Below are 24,626 nucleotides of genomic sequence, written 5' to 3' on the forward strand. Positions count from 1 at the left end.
TCAAAATCTCAATACCTTTACAAATAATTAAAACATCAGTCCTCTGGGTTTTGTTTTAATGATCTTATGAAAAGTATTCTGTGAAAGACCATGTAAATAGAAATCCTGATTCTTATCTGTAAGTAACATAGAAACTCTACTCAACTTTATCAGAAAAACTTGGAAAGTTGAAATTGTATTTGGATGTGGCTTGAGATAGAAGTTAATAACAGACCTTGTGTTTTCCTTTTTTTTTATGTATTAATTTTTAGCTGTGGTTTGTGAGACTAGCATTGCTGGTAAAACTGAATCTATTCCAAAATGCAGAAATGGAATTTGAACCATTTGGAAATTTAGACCAGCCTGATCTTTATTATGAATATTACCCTCATGTATACCCTGGACGAAAAGGTAAGATACTTGATTTATAAAATGCTTTTTATTTTGGCCATTTTTACCAGTTATTATAAAACAAAGGATTCAGGTGGTTTTTTTAATTCTAAAACATTGATGAACTTTGGATTCTTTCTTCCCCCCACCCCCGAGAGACATAACTAACTGTATTATTTCCTCTTAAGTTCATCCAGGTATTATCAGTATGTTATTTTAACACTCGCATGTCCATGCACATGTGCTAATACAGGTATTATTTTCTTAGGTTTCCTGGTTTATAGGATTATGAATAAAAAATTAGATCTAATTTGATAGTTTTCCTTAGTAAAAAAATACTGGTTACATGTAATATTATTTGCTTAGTAATTGACACTAAATAAAAATCAGTAATATACTGTCTAAGAGGAAAACAGACACCACAAGCCTTATTTCTTTATAACTGGTTTATCTCGAGTTATAAACGCACTACTTCCCACTGCTCCCTATAGCCAATACATTAACCAGATAGTTCCACTACTCAGGTTATTTTAGTCTTCTGGGAGTCTGAATTTGAAAAATTGCTATCTTTAATAGCAATTTCACTCCTGGTCAGGCTATTTTGAAATTTTATTTTTCCTCAATTTGTTATTTAGAAATAAATAACTCTGACGCAAGTACACTGTTGAGTGATCCTGCTGTTCTTTGGCTTTCGTATTTGAACCACAACGTATAATAAAACACTTGGTTGAAATAGGCAGCGCCACTCTGAAAAAAAATATAGTCTATTTTTCATAGATGCTCGTAGTCTCAATGAGGAAAGCTAGAAAGACACAGAGGTTTTGAGGTTGCTGAGGAAGAGGGAAGTTGGTGTCGAGAAAGTTCAGCATTGTTTCATCTGTTTAGTGATGCAAGGATCAGTTGTAGCCCAGTAAGACCAATGATGTGGACTGCCTAGAACAAGTCCATCTGACCTTACTCAGCATCTTTCAGGCAATCACCGGCAAAAATTTCATGTTTTGCCTAGAATATATGCAATGCACTGAGAAGGAACTGTGTTATTTTTGAGAGAGAGGTGTTGATCATCAGGTTGGACAGCTCTTTGGATCTGCTTACATTTTGGTAGCAGATGAAGTGTTGCACAGAAATAGTCTTCCTCCATCCGTATGTATGTTTCCACATCTTTTTTTCAGTATTAAAAATAAGTTATTTTGCCTGAGAAAAGAGTCCTTGCAGGTCATGTCAATATTTGAGGCATTTCAGTCCTCTTGCCACAGAGCATACAGGTAGCAGCAGTTCTGGACAGTCTGGCCAGCTGTTGCAGACACTCATCCTGTGACTGAACTTTGGATCCAAACTGTCTTTGCAGCAACCACTCAACCACTCCAGCTATTTCATACAAATTATGAAGGTGTCTATGACAAGCATGGTGAGCATAAGGAAAATATTCTATTTCATGATTATATGCCTCAGTTCATTTTTAACAGTCGAACATACCAACCGGGACTGTAATCTGATCATCTGTAAGGAAAATAAGATCAAGGTTGGATGGAGCTGACCTAGTGGTTGTAGATATCTTATATAGATACAATGTGATTAAGATGTGGGAACAGCCATTAAACCTTCCTTATGCAGTTTTGAGGAGAGCGAGAGATGCTGTTTGCAGGGAAGTAGGAGAAAGCAAGCAGTTCTCTTCTGGCCAGCGTTCAACTACAGTACAATTTTGTGTACATGCATCATTAACCAGCTAATTTAAATAATAAAATAGATATAAATCATTCATATATTTTTGTTGAAATATATTAGTATGAATCCACAATCCACTGCTGTTTGCTAATTTTGCATATCATTTTGTGGTGTAACAAGCATAAAAGGAAGAGTTTTGTTTCAACATTTTAATTTTGATTCATGGTATTTAATGGGGTAGCGCACTTTAAAATCAATTTAAGAAATGAGAGTATAGATATAAATGATGTACACATTAATTGTAATACATACAATATTTTGCATCATTTCTTTGTATTCAAAATATTCATAATAAGAAAATAAAAAATTAGAAAGTTTTCTGTGCTTGAAATAAAGAAAGTTTTTATACCTGAGCTTCTTACAGCAGTGAGGATAGTCCCTCATCCATTAATCTCTGAGAAATATACCTCCAAGAATTGAAATTCCAAGTAAATGTATGAGGCGTGGAAGATGTTTTTTCCATTAATTTAACTTAACATGGCCAATAGGTCCTCTTAATTTTCCTCTGAAGCGCTCCCAAGGCTCTTTCCCTTTCGGCAATGGTCCTAATCTCTGTTTCGTCCTGAGATTTTGTACGGCATTTGCAGCCAAGCTGTGTATTGATCCCACTACTGTTGTCTTCATCATGGCTGTAAGATTTAACCTTTATGAAATCTTCCCTTCCTGGTTTCTACCAGGAAAGTCTCCTTCTTTGATCATCTCCGTTGCCTGCAGGTGTGTACCATCTGGGGCAGGGGGGGTGGAATCTACTGGGATCCTTGTACCAGCCAGCAAAATTAGTTAAGTCACTCTTTGATCATTCCTGTTTGATACAGGGCAGAGAGCACAACCTTCTTATTTCCTAGTAAAATCTGGGATGGATTTATTTCTTCTAAATTCATCTACAGAGAGAAGCCAAAAAGTCTGATTTTATGTATATTTTTTTTGTTTTGTAATAGGTAGGTGCTTAGGTGAGGAACTCTTATTCCAGATTGCTTCCTGCACATCTCCATTCTACTTTGTGGAGTGCATACGGCTGAATTTTTGTCATCATTCTCGTGACTAATGGATTTCAGGATTTTATTAATTTTTTTTTAGGGTTTTGACTTTATATTTACGTGGTCTGACCCACTTCTATTCATATCGTTTGTTTCTGTGTTCCTCATGATACTTCATAAAGTCATTGTATGATAGATCAGCTAACCTGAGATATCCTTTCCATTAGTAATGCCTATGTGTTCCTAAAGAGTGAGAGCCAACAATTAAAATGGAACATTAAAACGCTATTTCATTCTTTTATGAGATAATTTGGTCTTGTTTCTGCTAAATAGACCAGTAAGTTACAGAAAAGTTAATGCTACCAAAATCAGTGTTCTAAAGCTACAGTAATTGAGAATAATTTATTTTGAATTACGGAGGAAAAAAAAAAACCCTGTGCACAAGGAAAAATAGGACTTTTATTCCCCTGACCAGAGGTTTATATGTATGGATTTTTTCCTTTCCCCTTTTCATTCTCCTTATGATGGTACAGCATCATCTGTATTCCTCTAACATGAAATCAGTCTTCTGTTGTCTGGAAAGTGCCTAAATAAGGAACATATTCTTAAAAATTTAGTTGTATGTGCTACAGAAACTTACTTCATACTGTACACCTTCCCATGAACTCTCTTACTGATTCTAACACAAGGGGTTTTTTAAGATGTGGCTGTGTTGCGACCATAGGGATACACCAGTGTGTGCTGCAATAGGTTGATACTTTCAGATAGATAGTGACAGTTTAAAAATAAAAAATGTATATATTATGTATATGTAAAATATATGTATTTCTCTCAAAATAGTGTGAATCTAGACATCAATCAGCTGTTGTTTTAGCATATTTCGTTAGGTCTATACTACTTTTCTGACTTTACTGATATCCACTGTAGTTAGAAGTTTTAGCAGACATACATGAAAAAATTGATACAAAAAATAGTTGGCTGTGTGAGATTTCATTTTTTACATGTCCTTATTTACTCAGGCAGCACTCTTAGTTTTTTTTCTTTTATTCGGTTTTGAAATTCAGATATCCGTAAAGGAATCCTATCATATGTGGTCTAGAACGGTCATTCAGAACCATGTCATAAACAGGTTTTCAGTGCTGATATCTAAGGTGAAATGTAATAAATTATTATTATTACTACATTTAATAAGCTTATAAAATAGCAAAAGATGTAATAGGAAACTTGTCGTATGTCTCTCGAAGCAGAGACATTGCGCTTACTGTGAAAACCCGCTTCCAGAATTTTTCTCTAACACCTGCAGAAGGCATTTTACAGACATCTGGGCTGCGTAGAGCTCCAAGGTCTGCCTGCTCTCTGAAGCTTGGTCCTACTTCTGAATGTCAGACTATACCATAAGGAAGAACAGGCATGGATTGGGGAAATTGTCTCCTATGGATTGTGGAAATTCTCTCCTATATGCTTTTACAGTAAACATAGTGATGCCTCTACAGTGACATTTGGCCATTTGGAGTTTACTGTCTTCCTTTCTTCTTCTCTTCTCTCCTACTTGTCTATGGTAGTAGGAGGCAGCCTTGCTAAAGCTTCCTTTAATTTTTTCTCAGCGTAGTTTATAGCATGATGCTGTAAATGCAATGCCCTTTTGTTTTCATCCTCATCAGCTTTTGGTTAGTGGGAGAACTGCAGCAGAATGGGAAGTGGTGTGGGGGAAAAAGAAGAATAATTATGGTGGGTGGGGAAGCAAAAGGGAGTAATCAAGGTAAAAACAGGGATAAGAGAAGAAATGCACAAACTGAAGACATTGTAGCATGTAGACTGCTCCTATCTGTTAATAAATTTTGCAGGAAAACAGAAGGAAAAAAAAAAAAGACTCCAGTCATTGTCATATGTAGTATTGGCTTTCTCATATGTTACCACAAATACTGCCGTGCCTGAACTTGCACTTTGTGTCAGACTGCTTGGAGGAGTTCTTCATTCAAGCTCATGTTGACAGTAAAAAACATGTTAAAACCTCTAGAGGAACTGGGTTGCCAATTATTTTATTTACAGTGCTATGTACACCTCTCTGTTGTCTCTTTAAATTCACCATCTGTTCTGTTGCTTCAGAGCTACCTTCTACCCATGAAATCAGCTAATAAGGCTTGAATAAGTGTTGTGGTTCCAGTTGGCTTTTCAGAGTAGTCATACTTGCAAGTAGAGTCTTTTCTAAAATAATATAGATATTTTAGTTAAGAAATGCATGTATAATTTCAAGGGGGTAGAGTGCTGCACTTAATTGTGCTTTCTTTCCCAAGGCTATTTAGTCTCATTGTAGACAGTACCAGCTTTTAATAGTGTTTCTTAAGTGAGTGAGTAACTCAAAATTCTGCCTTGCTACAGTTATCAGTAGGTGAAGTTTATAGTGATCCCTTTGTGGTAGGGCTGTTGTTGCAGAGTTTTTCTGCATTCTTTCTCTTGTATTTTCCTTTCGTCGGTGCAAGTAACAACTCCAGATTACTGAAGAACCTTTCAGAACCAGATCTTAATTCAGAATATCTGTGTTCTTAAATTGTGATGTGTATGAAAACATGCCATTTCAGATAAAATTTTCAAAACGTTTTCTTTCCGTGGTTACAAACATCTAGGATCCTTGCATTTATATGCATATATACATCTCTGTGTGTATACTTATGTATAAAGCACAGTATCTTTCCAAAACTTGATTTTCTGTATTTCTCTTTTATTTTCTCTTCTACTCAATGAAGGAAGGGGTTTTTTTGTTTGTTTTTTTTACTGTTATAAGATCCCACTTTGTACTTTCAATAAATGGTGATTTGCCCTACTGCTGCTTTTTGGTATTTAAGATTTGTTGAATAACCTGTAGAAGGCAGATCAGAAAGCATTTCTGGTTACTGATTTAGCAGCAAGAAAATACAAAGATGAAATGTCTAGCCGTTGGAATCATCAATTTTCTACTCTAAAAAGGGCTGCAGATGAGGGCTGCAGTTTGAATTTGATTGGCATAAGGTGATGTTTATGTTATGACAGTTATGAAAATGTGCAGCTGTTCATAAAGAAGTAGAATCTAAAATCTGTAGTCTTAGAAAATTCCACCTGATCTTACTATTTATTCCATCTGTTCCCGTGCTTTTGGTGTATCCATTTTGCTTTAAGCAGACCTTTTTTTACTTTTTAGTTTTGCCTTTTGTATGCTGATAAGATACATGTATGAATGAGACTAATTCAGGCCAAAGTGACAATCAAAAATCATATTCTTTGAAAAAAAACTCTATTGTGTTTAAAAGTAATAGCTAAGAAAAGAGTTGTCTTAAAATTAAACCACTTTTCCATTATGAATTTTTTATAGATAAAATTATTATGAAACCCCTAAAGAGCAGCAACAGAGGTCAACTGCAAAACATCAAGCTAGAATAAGACTTAGCTAACTTGAAAATAAAATCTTAATACCTAGCAGTAACTGTAGGGTCTTGCCTTTTGTTGAAATCATCTAGGCTTAGTTGACGTGGTTTTGCTGTGTAAGAGGGCATTACTTCTTTAGAAATCCGAAGCATGAATTAGAGAGCAAAATCCATTCTCCTGTGCTCTTAAGTAAACATTTTGATTACAAGATGTGCTGCTTGTTTTAAATATTTTCTTGACATGTTGCCTTCTTAAATTCAGTACTGAGTGAAATATAATAGAGGACATGGGTTTGATTCCAAATAGTTTTGCAAAAGGCAGCACACGCTAAAATCCATTTTATTTTATATAAAATTCTCTTATCCCTAGTGAGATATCACAGGAATATATATGCCCACTTGTATAGGAACCTATTACAAAGAAATATCTGTTACGCTGTGTGCCTTAAATATGTGGCCTAACTGTAAGCAAGTAGGTGAAACCTTTCAGACAATATAATGTAATTCTTAATCTAACAAGCACGTGTATTTCTGTTATGGCTTAGTGTTAATATAGTCAATCTTACTTTCTTGTTTTGTTTTTTCCCCAGTGTAACTGTGTTTATTGAGGCAAGTATAGGTTTTTTCCCCTCTACTGTTGATCTGCTTTTTAATTAAATTTTGTACTCTGAATTCTACACCTTGCCTTTCAGATCTTTATAACACTATTATTATTGATCTACTAGAGTCATCCACAAATCATCACTTTCCTCTTCCCAACTGTTTTCTTATTAACCTAGACAATGTAAAACGAAAATTACAGTGTTTTCTAAAATCTCAGACACGCCTTTTTTAGATCTCATTTCTTTTTTATTTGTCACCACCTTCATACTAAAATGTTATGGAAGGTTCAACCTATGTGTCTTGCAAGACAGAATGGAAGCTGTGTTTTTGTAGATTTCTGTCCAGTTTCTTTTTCTGTCATATGTTCTTTTAACAACAGGATGAGCTCCTCTGCATGGTTGTTCTTGCAGCAGAAAAAGGCTGAATGATGAGCGTTTGATGCAAGGTGATATGGTGATGTCATAAAACAACAAATCCACGTCCCATTGTTCACACCAAAATTCTTTGTGAGCTCAGAGTTGATTCATTTAAGAGTTTGAAGTCATCACTTTCCGTGATTCTCTTATTTTTTGTTTTTTTTTACCTTTTTATCAGTGAACTGATGTGGCTTTCCTGAAGATTCACAAGAGTCATATTACAATTTGCCTTTGCTTTTTTCATCTCCCATTCACCCCATGAAGCTGTACTGGGCTGCTTTTCAAACCTATTATGCTCGCAATGTTCTTGTCTACCACCGTACACACACAGCTTCTTTGATAACAAAGGTTCATAACCATCCACCCTCTGAAAAGATTCTTAGTGACTTGCTGTTGCTTCTTCCAGGCTCTTTCTTGACACCTTTGTTTCAGACAAGTTCAAAGAAGATTGTTCCATTTTCTTAGATTGAGAAAATTCCAGATTCAGATTTTGGATGCTGGAGGCGATACAGTAATTAGGGTACTCTGGGGAGGTGGGTGTTGTCAGTTTTTAAACAACTGTTAACAAGGAGTTACAGGATTATTTTGGCAAAGAGTTCTCTTCACGTGTAATTTTTTTTATTACTGCCACGTATTCCATCCTGAGAAATGCATGTAAATTGTATTGGCACTTTATATGAGTAGCACTGATTGAAAGTTTTACCAAATCTAAAGTAAACGTATGGTCATTCCTTTTAACCAGAAAATCAGTTTATTAATGTGGGAACTGAATTAGATACATTATCCATACCTCATATCATCTAACTAGAAAGAAGCTTACTTGGAGACAGAAACGTATCTCAGAAAATGCACTTAACTAAAAATCTCAGGTTTTCTTTTTTATAAGCGGAGTGTTTAAGGGGTATGTCTGGATGAGTGGCTTGGATAAGTGCTGCAAATTTTTTTATGAACAATTTGCTCATCTGATTTGACTTGAAGTTACAAAATATTGTTTACATGGAATGATAAGACAGACATACCAATGGTAAAAGCTTGTTTCTTTTCTCTCCTGTTTTCCCCAGTTACCACACTTGTGTGAGAGCACACGTACAGTTTGTGCTTTCTTCCAAAAAAATAAAAATCTTCTGCTATTCAGAAGGATTACAAGGAAACTGAGGAAGAGGGCACAAACGGTTGGTGTTTCTGAGATTTTAAATGAAGTTAGCAGCCTGTTTAATAAGCAGTAAGTAATAGGACTTCACTGGATGGATATGCTGGATGCTTACAGTAAAATTTCTGGCAGTATACTAGTTACGTCATGAGTTTCAAAAAGAAAGAGAAGAAACAGATGCTAGAGTTTTAGATCCTCCTGCATGAAATAGTAATATAAACTATGGTTTGAAAAGTCACTACACTGACTACCCTTACACCATGGGCCACCTTCCTTCTGGTTTTGTTTGAGAGACCCGTGATCACATTTGACATACATACTAAGGATCACACTGGAATGCCTTTTGGTCACATGCTCTGAAGGAAATACAAAGTGGTTGAGAAATAAAAAATTAATAAAGTCCATTTTGAAGTAATATAGTTCTGAATGCCTATTACAACTGAGGTCTTAGTTGTGATAGGAAATAAATCAGATTCTTATGGAGTCTAAGTTGGCCTGGAGTTGCATTCATCATTCTGACATCCTCTGACACCACTTCTGATGATGTAGATTGGTAATGGGTTATTCCTTCCTCTCGCATGGATCATAATAGTGTGGCTTCATTCAGCAATATATAAGATCAATACTTTACAAAATATGCAATCCCAAAAAGTGTTTTACAAAACATTGTATAAATTTTATACAAATGGATAACGTGAGACATTTCATCTGCGCTCCATTAAATACCCGTCTATCTGCACGTTCATCTGTTCTGTTACCAGTTCAGATTTTCTGTATGAGTATTTATTGAATTGACCTTCTGCCGCATTTTACAAGAGAATGTGATGATTCAAACTTGTTCAGAGTTGAAAATGCTACAACATAGTCATTAACCAAAAATGTTGCTAAAACTTTAGATTCCTTTTGGTTTATATCTCAGATTTTACAAAACTTTACTAATGAACAAAAGTTTTCCTTTTTTTACCTTTGCCTCACAAATCCTGTTGAGTGCAGCAGTAGGTGCATGGTTCATGTATTTGCAGTAAATTAAGACTATTCTTAATTCTTTCTCTCCTTTCTCTTTGGAGAAAATTCTTCTTCTCCAAAAGAACAGTACCAGACTAGCTGGGTTTAGGCACTGCTTTTTTTGGCAGGATTGCCATTGGATGCTAGGTACTAGTCAGGATACATACATATCTTATCTTTTCCTATCTTTTGTTACTGATTGAATAACCTTTTACACTTCTCTTAATAGAATTTCAAAGGCAGTTTTGTTTTCTTAATCTCTGTTCCATGTATGATGATGCATGAAGCTTGTGTGTACATCTGTTACAGGCACAAAGCAGTCACGGAAGCCATGGGGAATAGTTAGCATTGGCAAAAGAGAGTTTATGTAGATATAAGTGGCATACTCTGAAGGTCATAATTAGTGAGTTTTGTAATTAAAATTTTGTCAACCTTCAAAAAAGTGTCTAGAGGCAGTGACTCGTTGTATACAGTGTCTGCCTCTTTGAAATACAGGCCTGCTAAGAACGGGTGCAAAAATCTTTCTAAAAAGCTCCCGAGTCCTGTTTTTGAGAAAAGATGAGGCAAGAGATGACTTGAGAGGGAAATCCCCTTAGAGTATGTCTAAAGCAAGCAAATGCGTTATGTTCAAATATTAGAACTGTAGCACTGTATTTTTCAAGGTCTATTTCCCCGTTATGCTAATTCTGATTTTTTTTTTTTTTTAAATAGTAGCATCTAGTTTATGTTCAGTATTATTATCTATGTATCAGGATAGGCAGTTAGCTTTTCAGGTAACTTTTCAAGATGTTTAGGTAACTTTTTGAAGATATTGCACACACTACGATTCCTTAGAGCTCCTGAAAATGCCCTTGAAGTCAGCCAGGATTCTCATAAACTTAGAGGATTGGGTCTTTAGTAAATATTGTAATAATAATAAAGATAAAAGTAAACTGATGTGCAAAGGAAGAGATTTTTTTTTCTTCCCAAATATTGCTTAAGATCTTTCCCTATTCTTTGATGTTTTCAGTAAACTAGAAAATACACAAATACACCATCTTTATGAAGGGTCAATCTCACAGTATAGAGTCATTTAGTTACTCTTGGGGAAGAGCTAACATTAATGAAGTAAAACTCAGACTAAAAGTCATCTTTAGAGCAATGGAATGGCCTTTGCTCAGCATAATGGACTCAGACCTTTACACAAACTTATGGATATTGATAGAAAATAGAAACAAAATATTTTGTCATATATTTTCATGTCCCAGAGGACTTGATATATTTTTAGATTTAGTGTGTCTATTATAGTAATTTTATGTTTGTTCTTCATTATACCATTTTTTTATTTCTTTTGACTCATGTTGGTTTTCTGTTCTTATTTTTTTCTGTAATATGAGGGCCCTTCGTATCAACTTTATTTAGAAAAGGATTACATAGAAGTGGTTTTGCATACCCTGGTTATATAACTTTTTCACAAGCATACTTTTAAGGCCAATAATTTCACCTTATTACTTCTGCATTGGTTATAAAATATGCATAATCATTAAATGTTTGGAGTAATGTCGTAGCTGCAACTTGAGTAAACTTCCATTTTTTTAAATCCTCCTTTTTAATTAGTTTATAAACATCTTTAATGAAACATTGTATTTCCATGTATGACTTAGTTTTGAAAATTTGGATTGGGTGCACCTTTTTCTTGCCTTCTTGATTGTAGTTACCTATGTCTTTACCTGTTTAAAACATTTTACAATAAATTACGTGTTACAGCTAAGAAAAAGTTTGCCATTTTCTCATCTTTCATGTATTTCATCACGAGAAGAAAAATATACGAAGGTAAAATGGACTTTGTGTCATATACATGAGTGAGAAATATTTGGTCTGATGTAGGCAAATCACAAACTGATCATTATAGCAAACACATTTGATAAAATTAATTATGTTTCTAGGTTCCATGGTTCCTTTCTCTATGCGGATTTTACATGCTGAACTTCCTCAGTACCTAGGTAATCCTCAGGAATCACTTGACAGACTGCATAGTATGAAGATAATCTGCGCCAAGGTAACAGCTTCTCTGTGCACTAACATTTCTTAATGTTTAAGAAATATATTTTATTGTCCTTACAAAGAACATTGAGTTTCAATGATGACATTTTTTACTCCATCTTCATACAAATAAGGAACTCAGTAATAGAAGTAATTAAGTGCCTCTCCTCTCTGATAGCTCTGACTAAAATGAATAGAAGAGAGGGCAACATAGTTCTCTTGCTTTTGTGTTTTTGCCAGACGAGGCATGGAGGACAGTAAGCAGATGTGTTTAGGGACAATTTAGGAAAACTTTCTTCCCTCACTCAGCTGTGTCCAGCTAGCTCAAAACACAGTTGTTAATGATCTTGATCCTTCAAAAATAGTCTTGATCCTTCAGAAATAGTCTGAATAGCTGGTTTTGGAAACAACAGTCATTTGGGAATATAAATACAACCTGCTGAGTTTGGTTTGGGGTTTTTGTTTTGATTTGTCAAGTGCTATAATACAAAATTATGGCCTAAATTGTAACATGGGATTTGTCAGTGCTGAAATTAGAATGATGGTGGTGTGACCACTAACCTTATTCACTAAACCAAATACCCTGACGGTTAATCATTCATCCTTAAATTTTTTTTACAGAAATCTTTCCCAAGTAGTCTAATGTAACAGTGACTATGAATGTTGCAATGTGGTAAACTCTAGAAGAAATGCAACATTATTGTTTTATCTACGACACTTGGAAGTTCAAAACTGTAAGATAAATAGATGTGATTAATGTTTATTTTTAGTATCCCATGGAAGTTTCCTATATTTACTCCTAAAAATAATGTGGGTAGCAGAAGTGAAGGGATTTGATAATTGCCAATTGTGTAGCTATAACGGCCTTACATATATAAAATCAGCTTGCTTCTAGCACAGTAGTGACTAGGATCACCAAATGTTTAGAGTAAAACCAAATCAGTCCTTTGTATTATAAGGGAAAAAGATGAAAGGTTTAGCTAATGAGAGATGAATGTGGTATTTGTTATAGAGTTGGAAAGAATTGATTTGGAAACAGTTGAGAGATCTATCCAATTTGGCCAAGAAGTGCTACTTTTTAGCACTTCATGAACGCTGTTATGTGTTCGTGACCATCTCATCTAACAATGTTACTGGCAGGCTGTTCTCTCCAGCCTTTTCCATCAGTAGTCCTCCATTGGAAGTAATTTTTTTCTTCTAGGAAATGTCATACTCCTCCATTACAGGATTTCACAGTGCTACTGACATTTGCCTAACCCAGTCTGCAGCAGAACGGCTGTTTCATATCTTGGTTTTATGTGATCTGGTATTAAGTGCTGCGTTGTCTCCTCTCAGTCATGAAGGTGCCACTAAAACTTAACCGGTTTCTAAGTTCCTTTATCTTGTAACAGAGAGAGAAAATTGTATGAATGTGAGCAAGGAAGTGACTGCTGAGTGGGGTGTTCACCAAGCATCTGGCTGATTATTGAAATCACCATATCTTAGTTACAGTGTGATCAGCCATGATTCTCCACAGATTAAAGATTATTAGTCAATAGAGGAATGAAAGAAAAGGAAATTTGCTCCTCCCACCCCTTTCTTTATTATAAGACCTTAAAGTCATCCACAACCTTGAGGTGGCTCTGCTGCATGCTTTTCCTTGAAGTGCATATCCTTAGAGCATGCCCTGTGTACCAAGGAAACTTTCAAACTATAATACAAGATTTTGTTTGAACATGAATGAGGCTGATTATTTGTTTAAATAAGGGAAACTGGATATGCTAGAGAAGATGAGTGGAAATAAAGGAGATTTACAAGTTAATATATATGTATTTCCCTGCCTGCTAAGTTCTTGAAGAACAGGTTTGTTTACTCATGTTCTCACTCCATCAATTTCTAGCGGCCTAGGTCACTATGAATTCTGTGTGATCCCGTGTGCCCTTGGGGAAAGCTTCTTTGAGGCTGTCTGTCTGTATGGCTTCCACTAGCTTTTCTGAGGAGTCCCGAGTTCTCTGCACTTGCTGTTGGTTTGTGGATGGCCATCTCTTTCTCTCTGCATTCCTGTGTCTGAGTTTGCAAAGTTTCTCCTGGATTAGTGTGTTTAATTGTGGGCAGAAAAAGAACAATCTCCCTTTGCTTCTGACAACTTCCACTAGAGCCAGGATACAGTAGCCAGGACAAGCCATTGTCTGTGCTGATGGATGCTCCTTTTTAAAGTACAGTACACAGAAAACCATGAACAAAAAAATAAAAGGTACCATCCTTCACAAGGGACTATTTCTGTTTAGTTATTCCAGACACCTCATTGCAGATTACTTCATTTGTTTGCATTCAATTAAATACCTTGTCTTTTGGAGCAATTCAAAGACAACTATAGAAACAGGAGTGTGAAGAAGGACAGCTTGTAAAGATAAATATGTTTTTAAAAGACAGTTGTAAATTGGTGATAATTTAACTGTTTGAAGTCAGGGTTGATAAATTGAAAACATTGTGGATAATATGTGTTTTGATTTTTGTATAGAATGCTATTAGTTGAATAATCCTGATCTCACCTGGAATGTTCAAGAATAAAATGCATAATACTTATGAAAACCCGTGGCATAACCGAGAAAATAACATAAAGGATGTACACTCATTAGTCTTAATATTTGTATGTGACGCTTGGGAACCATTTGGGTTATAACAGAATTAATTGGGGAGCTTTCAACCAAAAGCCTCTAGTGTTTTACTTCCCTATTTTAAAAAGTGGGAAAATAATCTTTGGTCATCCATATTTACAGAAGGGCGTAGGAATAGTCATTATGTAAATGAGACGATCTTGGAGTCATAAAAGCTAGAAGAGAGAAAAGACCTATTAGCTCACCTAGTCTATCTCTCTGCAATGCAAGGTTGTTTTCGAGTTTTTAATGAGGCAGCCTACCGAGCTGAGGCCACATCCCCTGGGAGGCTATTCCAGGCTAATGCTAATGCATTCTTATCATAAGGAAATTTGTCCTCCTCTTTTGTTTCTCTTCTTTAATGTAATGGTGTTGTTTCTATCTGATACCTCTTTTTAACCTGCTAAATTCCCTCTTGTTTTTTGTTGTACGCATTCTACAGGCACTTGTCAACTCCCGATTAGCCGTTTGACTTAAACATCTTAACCATATTTATTTTGTCGCTATTTTGGTAGCTCGGTCTCTTCAGCCCCCATCTACTTACGTATTTCTGGTACCTGAAGCAGCATTAGAGGCGGAGTGCAAAACCCATAATTTTTGTTTTCTTTGTATAGGCAATAATGTTTTTACCTTTTCCAGTATTCCTGCAAATTTGTAATCATCTCTGGGTGTAGGTGCAACATTTGGGAAAAAAATAATCTGTAATGCCAAATGCCTGTTATAACTTCGGGGAGAAATCCAGTGAAACTGTTACTGTCCCTGTGTTATTGCTGGTCTTCCCAACCAGCCTCAGTGGCTTCCCATGAATTGCCTCAATGAGTTGTCTCCCTTGAAATAAATGCTCTCCAAACAGCCAAGCAGTAAGAGTAACAATAGCAATTTAAATGGCAAAAGGCTTTGTTTTTTTCAAGTATTCCTTTAGAAACATAGGTGTGATCAATTTAGTACCAATGCCGCTGAGGACATGCTAATAGTCGCTTACCTGGAGATGAGAATGTGAAAAGAACAACAACCATGCTTCAACTAACACCTCCTCGCTGTACCTAAGCTTCCTAGCTGATCAAGGGAGAGCTCTTGGAAATACATCTCATAGTGTAGCATATTTTACTTTTTAACCCTAATCTTTCGAGTGGCAGAGCTGTACTGGGCTCTTCTACCAGGGGGGTGGAGCAGTGGCAAGTGGGTTAACAGTCCAGCTTCCTAACAAAGCCTCTGCAAGTCTTACCTCTGCAACACTTTTCAAAAATACATCGTGCCATTTGTCCATCAGCTACTCCTCCTGTAGTTCCACCACTCTGTTCCTCCCTGGCCCTGCCATACGCACTCTTCCTATCTCCCAGTCTTCTGTTTCGCTTCCAAATTGATGAACTTTTCAGCCTCTTTTAGCTACTGATTGTTTTTGCTTTGGTGGCGCACATAGGTTAGTGGTTAACAGTATACAGGCAATTGGTAGGGAATGAAACAGAAGAATCGGTGAAATAATACTAGCCAGTAAAGCTAATGAGTGTGTATTTATAAATATTCAAAATGAGGAAAAGCATAGGTCATACATAAAACTGATGTTTAAAGTCAGTGGTAGAAGTGTTCAATCCTATTTCCCTTTATATCACAAACAACGTTTAGAGCTATTCCATGTGGTATTGCTAGAATAAACATTTTACCATCTGTGGAAAAGTGGGATGAAGGGATTTGCTAAAATTAAATATTTCATGTCATCTAACCCAGATAGCTTACACTGAGGAACTACCTGAATCATTATTAAATTATTAATTATTATTAAACAATTCTTGGAAAACTGGGGAAATACCCAAATATTGAAAGACTGCAGATAATGTTCCTATACTTAAGAAGGGCAAAAGGAGATAAATCTAGGGAACAAACCAATTAGCTTCAAATCAGCATTGAGTTCTGTTTTAATTATGTTGAGCTTGAGGTGATGGCTAGATATCCCCAAGTAATGTCACGGAATGGTTAATGTAGTACTCAAATTGTATGCTAATATCTAATTTTTTGGTTATTTTAGTGAGCGTGTTTTCAGAGAAGGGCCATTGTCTTTTTGAAAAAGACAGCATGTCTCGTTGATGAAGGCATCTTGTTATGTTTAGGCCATTTCAGGAGTGAGACCTTGGAGCTTTATTGGGAATGAGAAGTGGTCACTAGATGTTTTTCAGGGGAAGAGGAAGGTTGTGGGTTTTAGACTGGCCAGAAAATAGACCATAAAGTGGGTTTGGTTTATGGGAGATAAGAGTGGAAATTTTTTTCTCTAGCAGGGTGCCTCATTACACACTAGGCATTTAACACTTAAATGTGGTGCTTTGGTTTCTATGTGATTTCTAAGTGGCTACGCTGCTTTTAAAAGTGGGACTGAGATTCAGTCTCGCAGGCGTGCCACGGCGATCTCAGAAATTGCTACCTAGCCACTAAGCTGCAGTATCTACTGGTGTACGCTCCTAGCCTCTCAGAATTTGAGGTAAGGCAACTTAGCCTAGTCCTCTGTGAACAAGGTTTACGCTAAATCATATTACCTTGAATTTGTCACAGGCTAACAATTCTTATCGGGAAAATTCCCCTGGCTCAGCTGGCATGTGGTAACTGCTGTCATTTCATCATGTGTCTCTCCTTGCTCTTAAGTTCCTTGTAGCAAAATTTATGGCACTTAACTTCAAGCTTTCGCTGTAGACTGTGAAAAGAGCTTGGCATCTCTTAGGGCAATTCCTTCCACCTTAAGATGTCTAAATTAGGTAGCATGAACTCGCTTCCTGGAGGTACCGATTGCTCCTCATTGGCTGTAGAAGGCACCAACACGCTGTCTGAGGCCAGATTAATCCTACCTGTCTTTGCTTTGGAGGTTTTCCTGTGTTGTTTTTAAGTGTTTGCTTACAAAGCAGCGAGCACAATTTAAATGCTTTGCTGGTGTAGGAAAAAACGATTACTACTTACAGTGACAGAAGCTGAGTGCTCTGTGTTCGGAAGTGCGCTCGGTGCTCCGAAGAGGAAGCGCCTTGTATTTCCCTAATTGGCTAACCACTGTGGCTGATTAAAGAGCAAGTGCCTGTAATGGTTTTTTGAAGGAAATCTCAAGCTTTGTTCTACAACCAAAGTTATAAATCTGTAACAGGAAAAATGGGGTGATCTGTGGGAATCAGAAAACAAATTTGGAGAAACTGCAATGGGATTAGAAAAAGGAAAGTTGACTTGCATTTCAAATGGAACCTTGCATACTTATTTTAAAAGTGCTTAAGACACAAACTTCATTAAGTATACGTTTTCGTTCATCTAATAATACAACAAATGTTTCATTTACTCAACAATTTACATGATTTAAAATCTATAATAAATAAAAAGAAGCAATAAAACCCAAACTTTGAGAAGGAAATTGCAGTAAGAACTAAGAAGAATATTTCATTAAGGACAAAAGGATGAAACCAGAGCCCACACGTGGTGGGGAATGGGGGGAGTCATGAGGCAGTGGCTTTCTATGAAAAATCAGTTTGACTTTCTTTGTGATCATTAACGTTCATTCTCTGGTGAAGCATATTCCATGTTTTGCTTAACAAAATGTGCATGTCCCCAGAGTGTGCTGACATTTAATGTTCTGTAAGTATCATAAACCCGAACTCTAACATCCTTCTAATGTACAATGGCTTTCTTCCTTTGTGCAATTGATTTAGCTATGGTAATAGTCAGTAACTTTGAACTGTACCTAGGTGAAGCATTCCTGCCTGAATTGGTTTACATGTAGACTATCAATTGTAGATAATTTGCATTTAATATATAGTGCTGTTTAAACTCATGTTGGTTACTTTAAAATTTGCTACAGATATTAGAAAATTTGGAACAAGGCTTAGCTGAAGATGGAAGTATGACTAACATTACACAGGAGAACAGACAAGGTAGGTATTCTTTAAACATTTTTTTCACAGGCAGTGTGTTTTTATCGCTTGTCTAAGTATGCCAGAAGTTTTCACAAGAGTGCCCCAGAGTTGTTAAAACAGTATTTTTGTAATCTCATACCCTGCTCAGCCTCCAAAATGATACACCTTGTACTTCTATTTGCTGGAATTAATTTCACAGTTTTGCCCTTGATCAAACCGATGTACTAAATCATTTTTTTTCCTACTTAGAAAAAACAATGAACGTGGGTGCTATCCTTCAGTGATGAATATATAAGTATATTGCTGTCGCGGTTAGATGGATGTTTCATCTTAGGCCTTGGCTGACTGGCTCCTCTCAGTCCTCATGTCTGAAATCCACTAAAATTCTTTAGATCAAACTGCCATCATACAAGGGCTACAGTGGCCTAGGATGTGGCTACGTAGATGGCTGAGTCTCACTGTAGCTGCGTGGTACTTAGACTCCTGAATTACCTAAGTCACTTTTTAGGATAAGATTTAGATGATACTAATCTACGTCGTCATTTTCATGATTTTGTATGCAATTATGTTTTTTTCCTGTTCCTTCTATCTTAGTTGTTTAACTTCAATAGTATAGGATAAATTTCTGCATTAAAAAGGGGTCATCCGGGCAAATTAGTTGTCCAAGCATTCTGGGGTTTGAGTTTTTTTGACGGAATTTATACTAATGAGGTCATTTGAGTACACTTAAGAATTGGACAAGAGGTGAAATCTGGGGCATTGTTACGGATTATGCAAACCACTCATGGTGCCTAGCAAGTTAAAAACATCATACTGAGAAAACAAACCTTTCAGCTTCAGCTAATAGTCCAAGGAAATCTTACCAGCTTCCTTCTAGGATAACGTTCAGCTGGAGGCTGTGGGAAGTAAAAGTCTGCCTTTGAGACAGGAAGAGGCGGAGTAGAGCTATTAACAGAGTTAAAACATTATTGTAAACAACTCCCTAAAACAATGTCTGCGTGGAAGGGCGCAGACCTGTCTGAACTCTCCTGCCTGATCTTCAAGTTGGCTGGAGGTAAAGCAGCTTTAATGTGTTATTGTACTTGACTTAATACACCATCTAGGTATGTCCTAAAAAAGTGAGTGCACATGTAGCCAGTGTGTATCATAAAGGCATTTGCAAATATAGCCAAATGAATACATTTACTCTTCTCAAAAGTGTTAAGAGAAATCATCTGATATTGAAGATTTATCCACAGCACTCCAGTTTCTGTTCTTTTCTCCTTTATCTACCTATTCTTCTTGCCTCTGTTCTCCTACCTGCTTTTCCCTGTTATCCCCTTTCTACCCTCATTTTTGTCCTTGTTATCCTCACATTCTTTTCCTTTTTACCCCTTTAAAACCAAGACACTTATCCCCCTTTAAGGTACAAGAACTTTTTCCCAGCTGTGTCATAATCCTGCGGCCTGCAGTCTGTTTCACTCCGGAGTTTCTGGCTCCTTGCTTTTCCTCTCTGCTGCTGCTTTAGAGCTGAGATGAGCTCAGGAGGAGGCGTAGTTAGAAAAGCAGCAGCTAGTAGTTACCTAGGGACAAGGCTGCTGAAAATTTGGAGAGATCTTCATATGTCTACTGTGCAGCTGCCTGTAGGTTTAAGACTGCCAAAAAGCCCGTGGGACCTTTGCAGAGAGTGTTGACTGCTATTGTCGGTGGAGGTCAGCCAGGTCTGCTCCCTGTCTGCTTCTTCGCTGCATTTGGAGCTCCAGGAGGCTGATAATGGGTTTGGTTTTTTTCATGTGAGACTAGCTGAAGCAAACCTTATTAACTTTATGTGAAGACAGCCTTAATTCATTATAGGGATTATGCTTAGCATGTAATTTCCTTATTGCTGGTGTAAGAAGGTGACGCACCAGTCGACTTATCATGTACCTCTCCTCCGGTCTGGAACACAGTGCCAGTTTTTCAACAGGCAGAGAGATTTAGCATTGCACCACTTGCCTGGTAACGCATTCTATAAGATGCCAATTTTGCAACTTCACGGTGCGCAGAGCTCCTATGGAAACGACTGGCGGTGTGGAGTACGGAGTCCTTCATAAATAACAAGGAGAAACAAATGCTTGGAGTGGAAGCATGGCTGCATGGACCTGCAGAGCGGGTTTCAGGCATTTCAATAACATACAATGATCAGCTGTTGGGTTTTTGATTTTGTTCATTGCTTTGCAGGTTTTCTTTAATGCCTTTCTGCCAGTGCTAAAGAAGCCTCATCCCACAGGGCTACGGCATTTCCAGATCAGGTTCCTGTTCAGTTTATAGCACAGACTGAAGACACCTGGTCTGTCTGCTTTGCAGTCCATTTTGAGAACCATGGGTGGTGCTAATGCATTGTTAACAGGAAACCTAGATATCTCCACTGCAGGAATCAGTATTTAGTTTGTTGTCACCTAAGTCCTAAAAAGCTGAACGTGGTTACCAAACTATGAGCACGTGCAAAAAGGAGAGGTTAACATAAGTGAAATAATAAAGGAGTTATTTAATTATGTCCAGGTTTTGCAGATACCCACAAGGAAAGATGAGAAATGTTGCATAAAATACTTGCTCATGGTTTACAGCATCCTCTCTGTTAATAGCAGTAGGAATGTGCGGTCAAGGGGGAATTTCTAAAACAAAAGCTAGGAGTAACAAATGATTTTAAGGTACAGTGGGTTCAGTCTTGGGTGCCACATTATGCTCCTGTTGACAAAGATAATTTGGAAGTATTCGTGGGTTGGGGTTTTTTGCTGTGTTGTTGGAGAGGATTGAAGGAGTTTTTCTTTTTAGGAAGGAGCGTAGACATTTCACCAAGCTCTCTTCTTATTCGTAATGGCATTTATGTGTGCTGAAAGAATTATCTATGTGACCTGCCATGCTTTCATCAGAGACTACGTTATTGATACAAATGAGTGGTCTCAGTTATCACAATCTCACTGAAATAGCCTCTTCCCTCTTTCCTCCCCCCCTTTCAAATCATTACAGTGACCTTGACAGCTGATTGACTGAGATACATTCATTTTCCAAATGTACTGCATTAATACTCGTAATGTTTATTTTTGAGGATTAGAGGAATATTTCTAGCATTGATCTATGGTGCTGTAACACAAGAGAAAATAAGGATCTATGTGAACCATCCTCTTACAACATCAGGAGTCTGTCTGCAAAGCAAGAGAGAGAAATCTGCTGCTGCAGCTTTTAATGCCTGCAAGCTCCAGGAGCATGGGGAAAGCAGACAGGCTTGGCAGATTTTTTCCAACATATCTCTAAGCCAGAGGCAAGCACAAACAGTCCCAGGCTCAGACAGTTCTTGCCCTGCATGTTTTGGCTCTGGAAGGACATTTTAGCTATGTTTGATTTTTGAGTTTGTCAGATTTAATGCTGTAGATTACATGTTTTTAAACTGATGCTCATTATCACTTGAATCTTTTTACGCACCTTTTGTTCTGATAATGGAAAATGTGTGGCTTCTTTTAGCATTTAGTATTTGGCCTGAGCTCCAAGCTGAGCGGCTGTCGATGGCTCTGCATTGTTGCATCGTGTATGGTCCCCAGAGCCGCCTGAGCAATTCCCTCGGAGAGATGCAGAATTTTCCATCTCATGGTGCCGTGTGGCTGAGAATTAAAAATTCTAGACTAAAACCCAGTGGTGTTAATGAGGGGGATCTTTCAAAATCGTAATTCACAGGACCAATAATTGATGGCAAGAAAGAACCTCTAATTTATTTGTGCGAATTCACAAGCTGCTCTTACTTTGCAGCCTCTGTTCAGCTGTGGAGGTCACGTCTGGGCCGGGTGATGTACTCCATGGCAAACTGTCTGCTAATGATGAAGGTACGTGGGTGGCAGCAACTGCAGAGGTACCGTATATTCCGGAATAGAATGTTGGAGAAAGTGCCAGAGAATTACTGGTGCATAGATAAGGGAAGACTACCTGACTGTACATGGAGGTTTTGCTTAGTGAAGAATTAATTAGACTTAATAATGTCTTATTAATAGATAACCATTTGCAGTAATGTTCTTCGGGAACATATCTGTACTTACTTCTCCCCAAATCATCCCGGAGAACATGCAATAACAATACAGAATTTGCATTTTTACATTGAATTTTTCAAACACTTAACTAAATGCTGTAATTAAAAGCAATTACGTGCTCGGTCTTTTTCAAACTGTGCACTAGGAATGTTGCTCTGTTTGTGAGCATTAATAATACTGTAGCCTTTGTATATGATCTAGAACATCTAAATACATCCTCCCTTGTCAGCTTATCTCGATTGTAAGATATCTTCTTTCAAGTATAAACCCTCACTAGTGGGTAGTGGCGGAAGAAAAAGGAATAAAAGCAAAAGTGACTAGCTTCCATTGTTGGGTTTTTGCCCTTGATTCCTCCTGACTTTTTTACCAGTCCTCCATTTGGTGCAATACTCAGCTTCTCCTTGTTTCAAGAAGCAGAAATAAAACAACTTCTGCCCATGGTCAGGGAAACAGAGATATTGCCATTCTTGCAGCAAACTGCTCTTTCCCCGAGTTTAGCTGTACTTCACAAATCAATTAGCAGCAGCAGCCTCGGAGCAGAGCTGTCAGCGGTATAATCTTCAGGGGCCAAGATTTGCACTCCTTGCTCCCTGCCCTTTGGTTGCCCAAGGTCATGCCAAACCTGACCCTCTGATATTTACTAAGCTATTTCCCAAACGGGGCTTCATTCTTAATATTACAATACCCCAAAAAACATGCATTTTTTAGATAAGATCCAGTTATCTAAATACAGCTTTACATGAAATGGAATATCCTTTTCTATGAGAATTATGGAAAACAGAAATTTGTATTTATAATGATATTGCGATCAGAACATTTCTCTCTTGAATGGAAATAATTGTCCCTTAAACCGTGAGGTTTTTTAAGAATTAGTAATCATTTGTGTTTGAAGTAGAAACTTGACATAGGTTCAGTTTTTAAGGAACTTTTCTTTTTCAAAAAGCAAGTGGAGGAAAGCAAAGTTGCCATCCCAAACAAAGTACAATACATAAATTTTCCTAAATCCTGGTAATATATTTTTTCAAGAAGTTTACTTTGCTTTTGACTGTGAATTGTTTTTAACACTTTCAGTTCTTCTTCTCATGTACATACAAATCCACGTGCATGCATAGTTTGCACCTTTCTTCTGCTTTGGTCCTTTTAGCGCTATTTGCTTCTAGTCATAGAAATATATTTGTGAATACTAAGTATCGCCTTTTGGAGATGGTACTTCAGAAATGCTGCAGCTCAGATACTTCTTAAGACTAATTGTATTTAGGGCCTATCTCACAGTTGTTAAGTCGGAAATTTATGGTTCCACAATAACTTCGAGATTACCCACAACTGCTGGTTAATGCGTAATTACTTCCATGTCAAACTTGCATTTCAGTGCATTGGTTGCGGAGTAGTCGTGAGTTGCCCAGTTTTCAGAAATACCCCTATGTGGAGTACTGGAGAGTTTTTAAGAAAGATTTTTCAAACATAGTAATGTTGCAGTTAAAATCATAGTAAATGAAGTTAACTTTTCTGCTTATGTGACAGATCCTCTCTGAAAGAATTATATTGGCTATTTATAAGTGTAATAATTTTTAAGACCGTTCTAACATGCAGCAATGCTATAATCATCATCTCCGCCTTCTAGTCAGTATGACATCATTTCTTCAAATAATTTTCAAACACACTTTTGTTAATTCTCATGAACAATTATATTAATTGAACAGATTTCTACATAGCTATAATTTTTTGTTGCTGTTGTGTACTACACTTTAAAAACTGCATTTGTTTTTATTCAAGTATTTCAAGTGTAATTTTAAAAAAAAAAACAACCCACAACTGATCTCATTCTCCAAGTCAGTGCCGTCTACTGCCATCTAGTGAACGTTTACGATATTGCAATGTGGTCATGTTTGATCCCCAAGTACTATTGGGTGGATGGAATAGCTTATGCTATTAGTAGATTAATAATAATAGTTTATTAAAGTAAAATTACGCGACATTGGTATAAAAAAGAAAAATTGATTATTGTATTTTTACTAACCTCTTTCTGTGGCCGAAAAACTTCAGTAGTATTTAATAAAGAACAAAAAAAAAATACTTTGAAGAAATGTTAAGCCTATAACTATTTAAATCTATTTCCATTATTCTCACCTCTAATTAAGTTTATTTCATGTTATCTCTCTTATGCATTACTTACCTGACTCAAAGAATTCTGTTTATGTAGCACAATGATTTTTGTCTTTTTAAACACAGCCTCATTAGTTTGACAGCTAAACATCTCATTAAATTCTGGAGATGGCGGGGTATATTGTTTGGGAGGTAGTGAGTGAGGTGCAACGAAGTGACTCACCCAGACTTGCGCAGGAAACCTACAGTGGAACAGGAGATGAACCACACATCTCCTTTACCCTGGGACCATCTTTCCTAGGTCCTGAGT

General features: G+C 36.9%; 1 protein-coding gene across 6 annotated transcripts in view; it reads left to right on the top strand.

Moving 5' to 3' along the window:
• The window catches only part of TRAPPC12 (trafficking protein particle complex subunit 12), a 51,787-nt gene that overhangs the window by 16,272 nt on the left and 10,889 nt on the right, over window positions 1-24,626 (top strand). For 4 of the 6 annotated variants that reach the window (XM_054194147.1, XM_054194148.1, XM_054194151.1 and 1 more), the window contains exons 5-8: window positions 252-390; window positions 11,569-11,681; window positions 18,122-18,194; window positions 21,939-22,012. In XM_054194147.1, coding sequence (XP_054050122.1) covers window positions 252-390; window positions 11,569-11,681; window positions 18,122-18,194; window positions 21,939-22,012 — 399 coding nt within the window. The remainder of the gene's footprint in view (window positions 1-251; window positions 391-11,568; window positions 11,682-18,121; window positions 18,195-21,938; window positions 22,013-24,626) is intronic. The other 2 variants (XR_008465249.1, XR_008465248.1) reach the window with 1 other exon arrangement.

The sequence above is a fragment of the Rissa tridactyla genome, chromosome 3 (assembly GCF_028500815.1).
Source record: "Rissa tridactyla isolate bRisTri1 chromosome 3, bRisTri1.patW.cur.20221130, whole genome shotgun sequence".
Classification (NCBI taxonomy): Eukaryota; Metazoa; Chordata; class Aves; order Charadriiformes; family Laridae; genus Rissa; species Rissa tridactyla.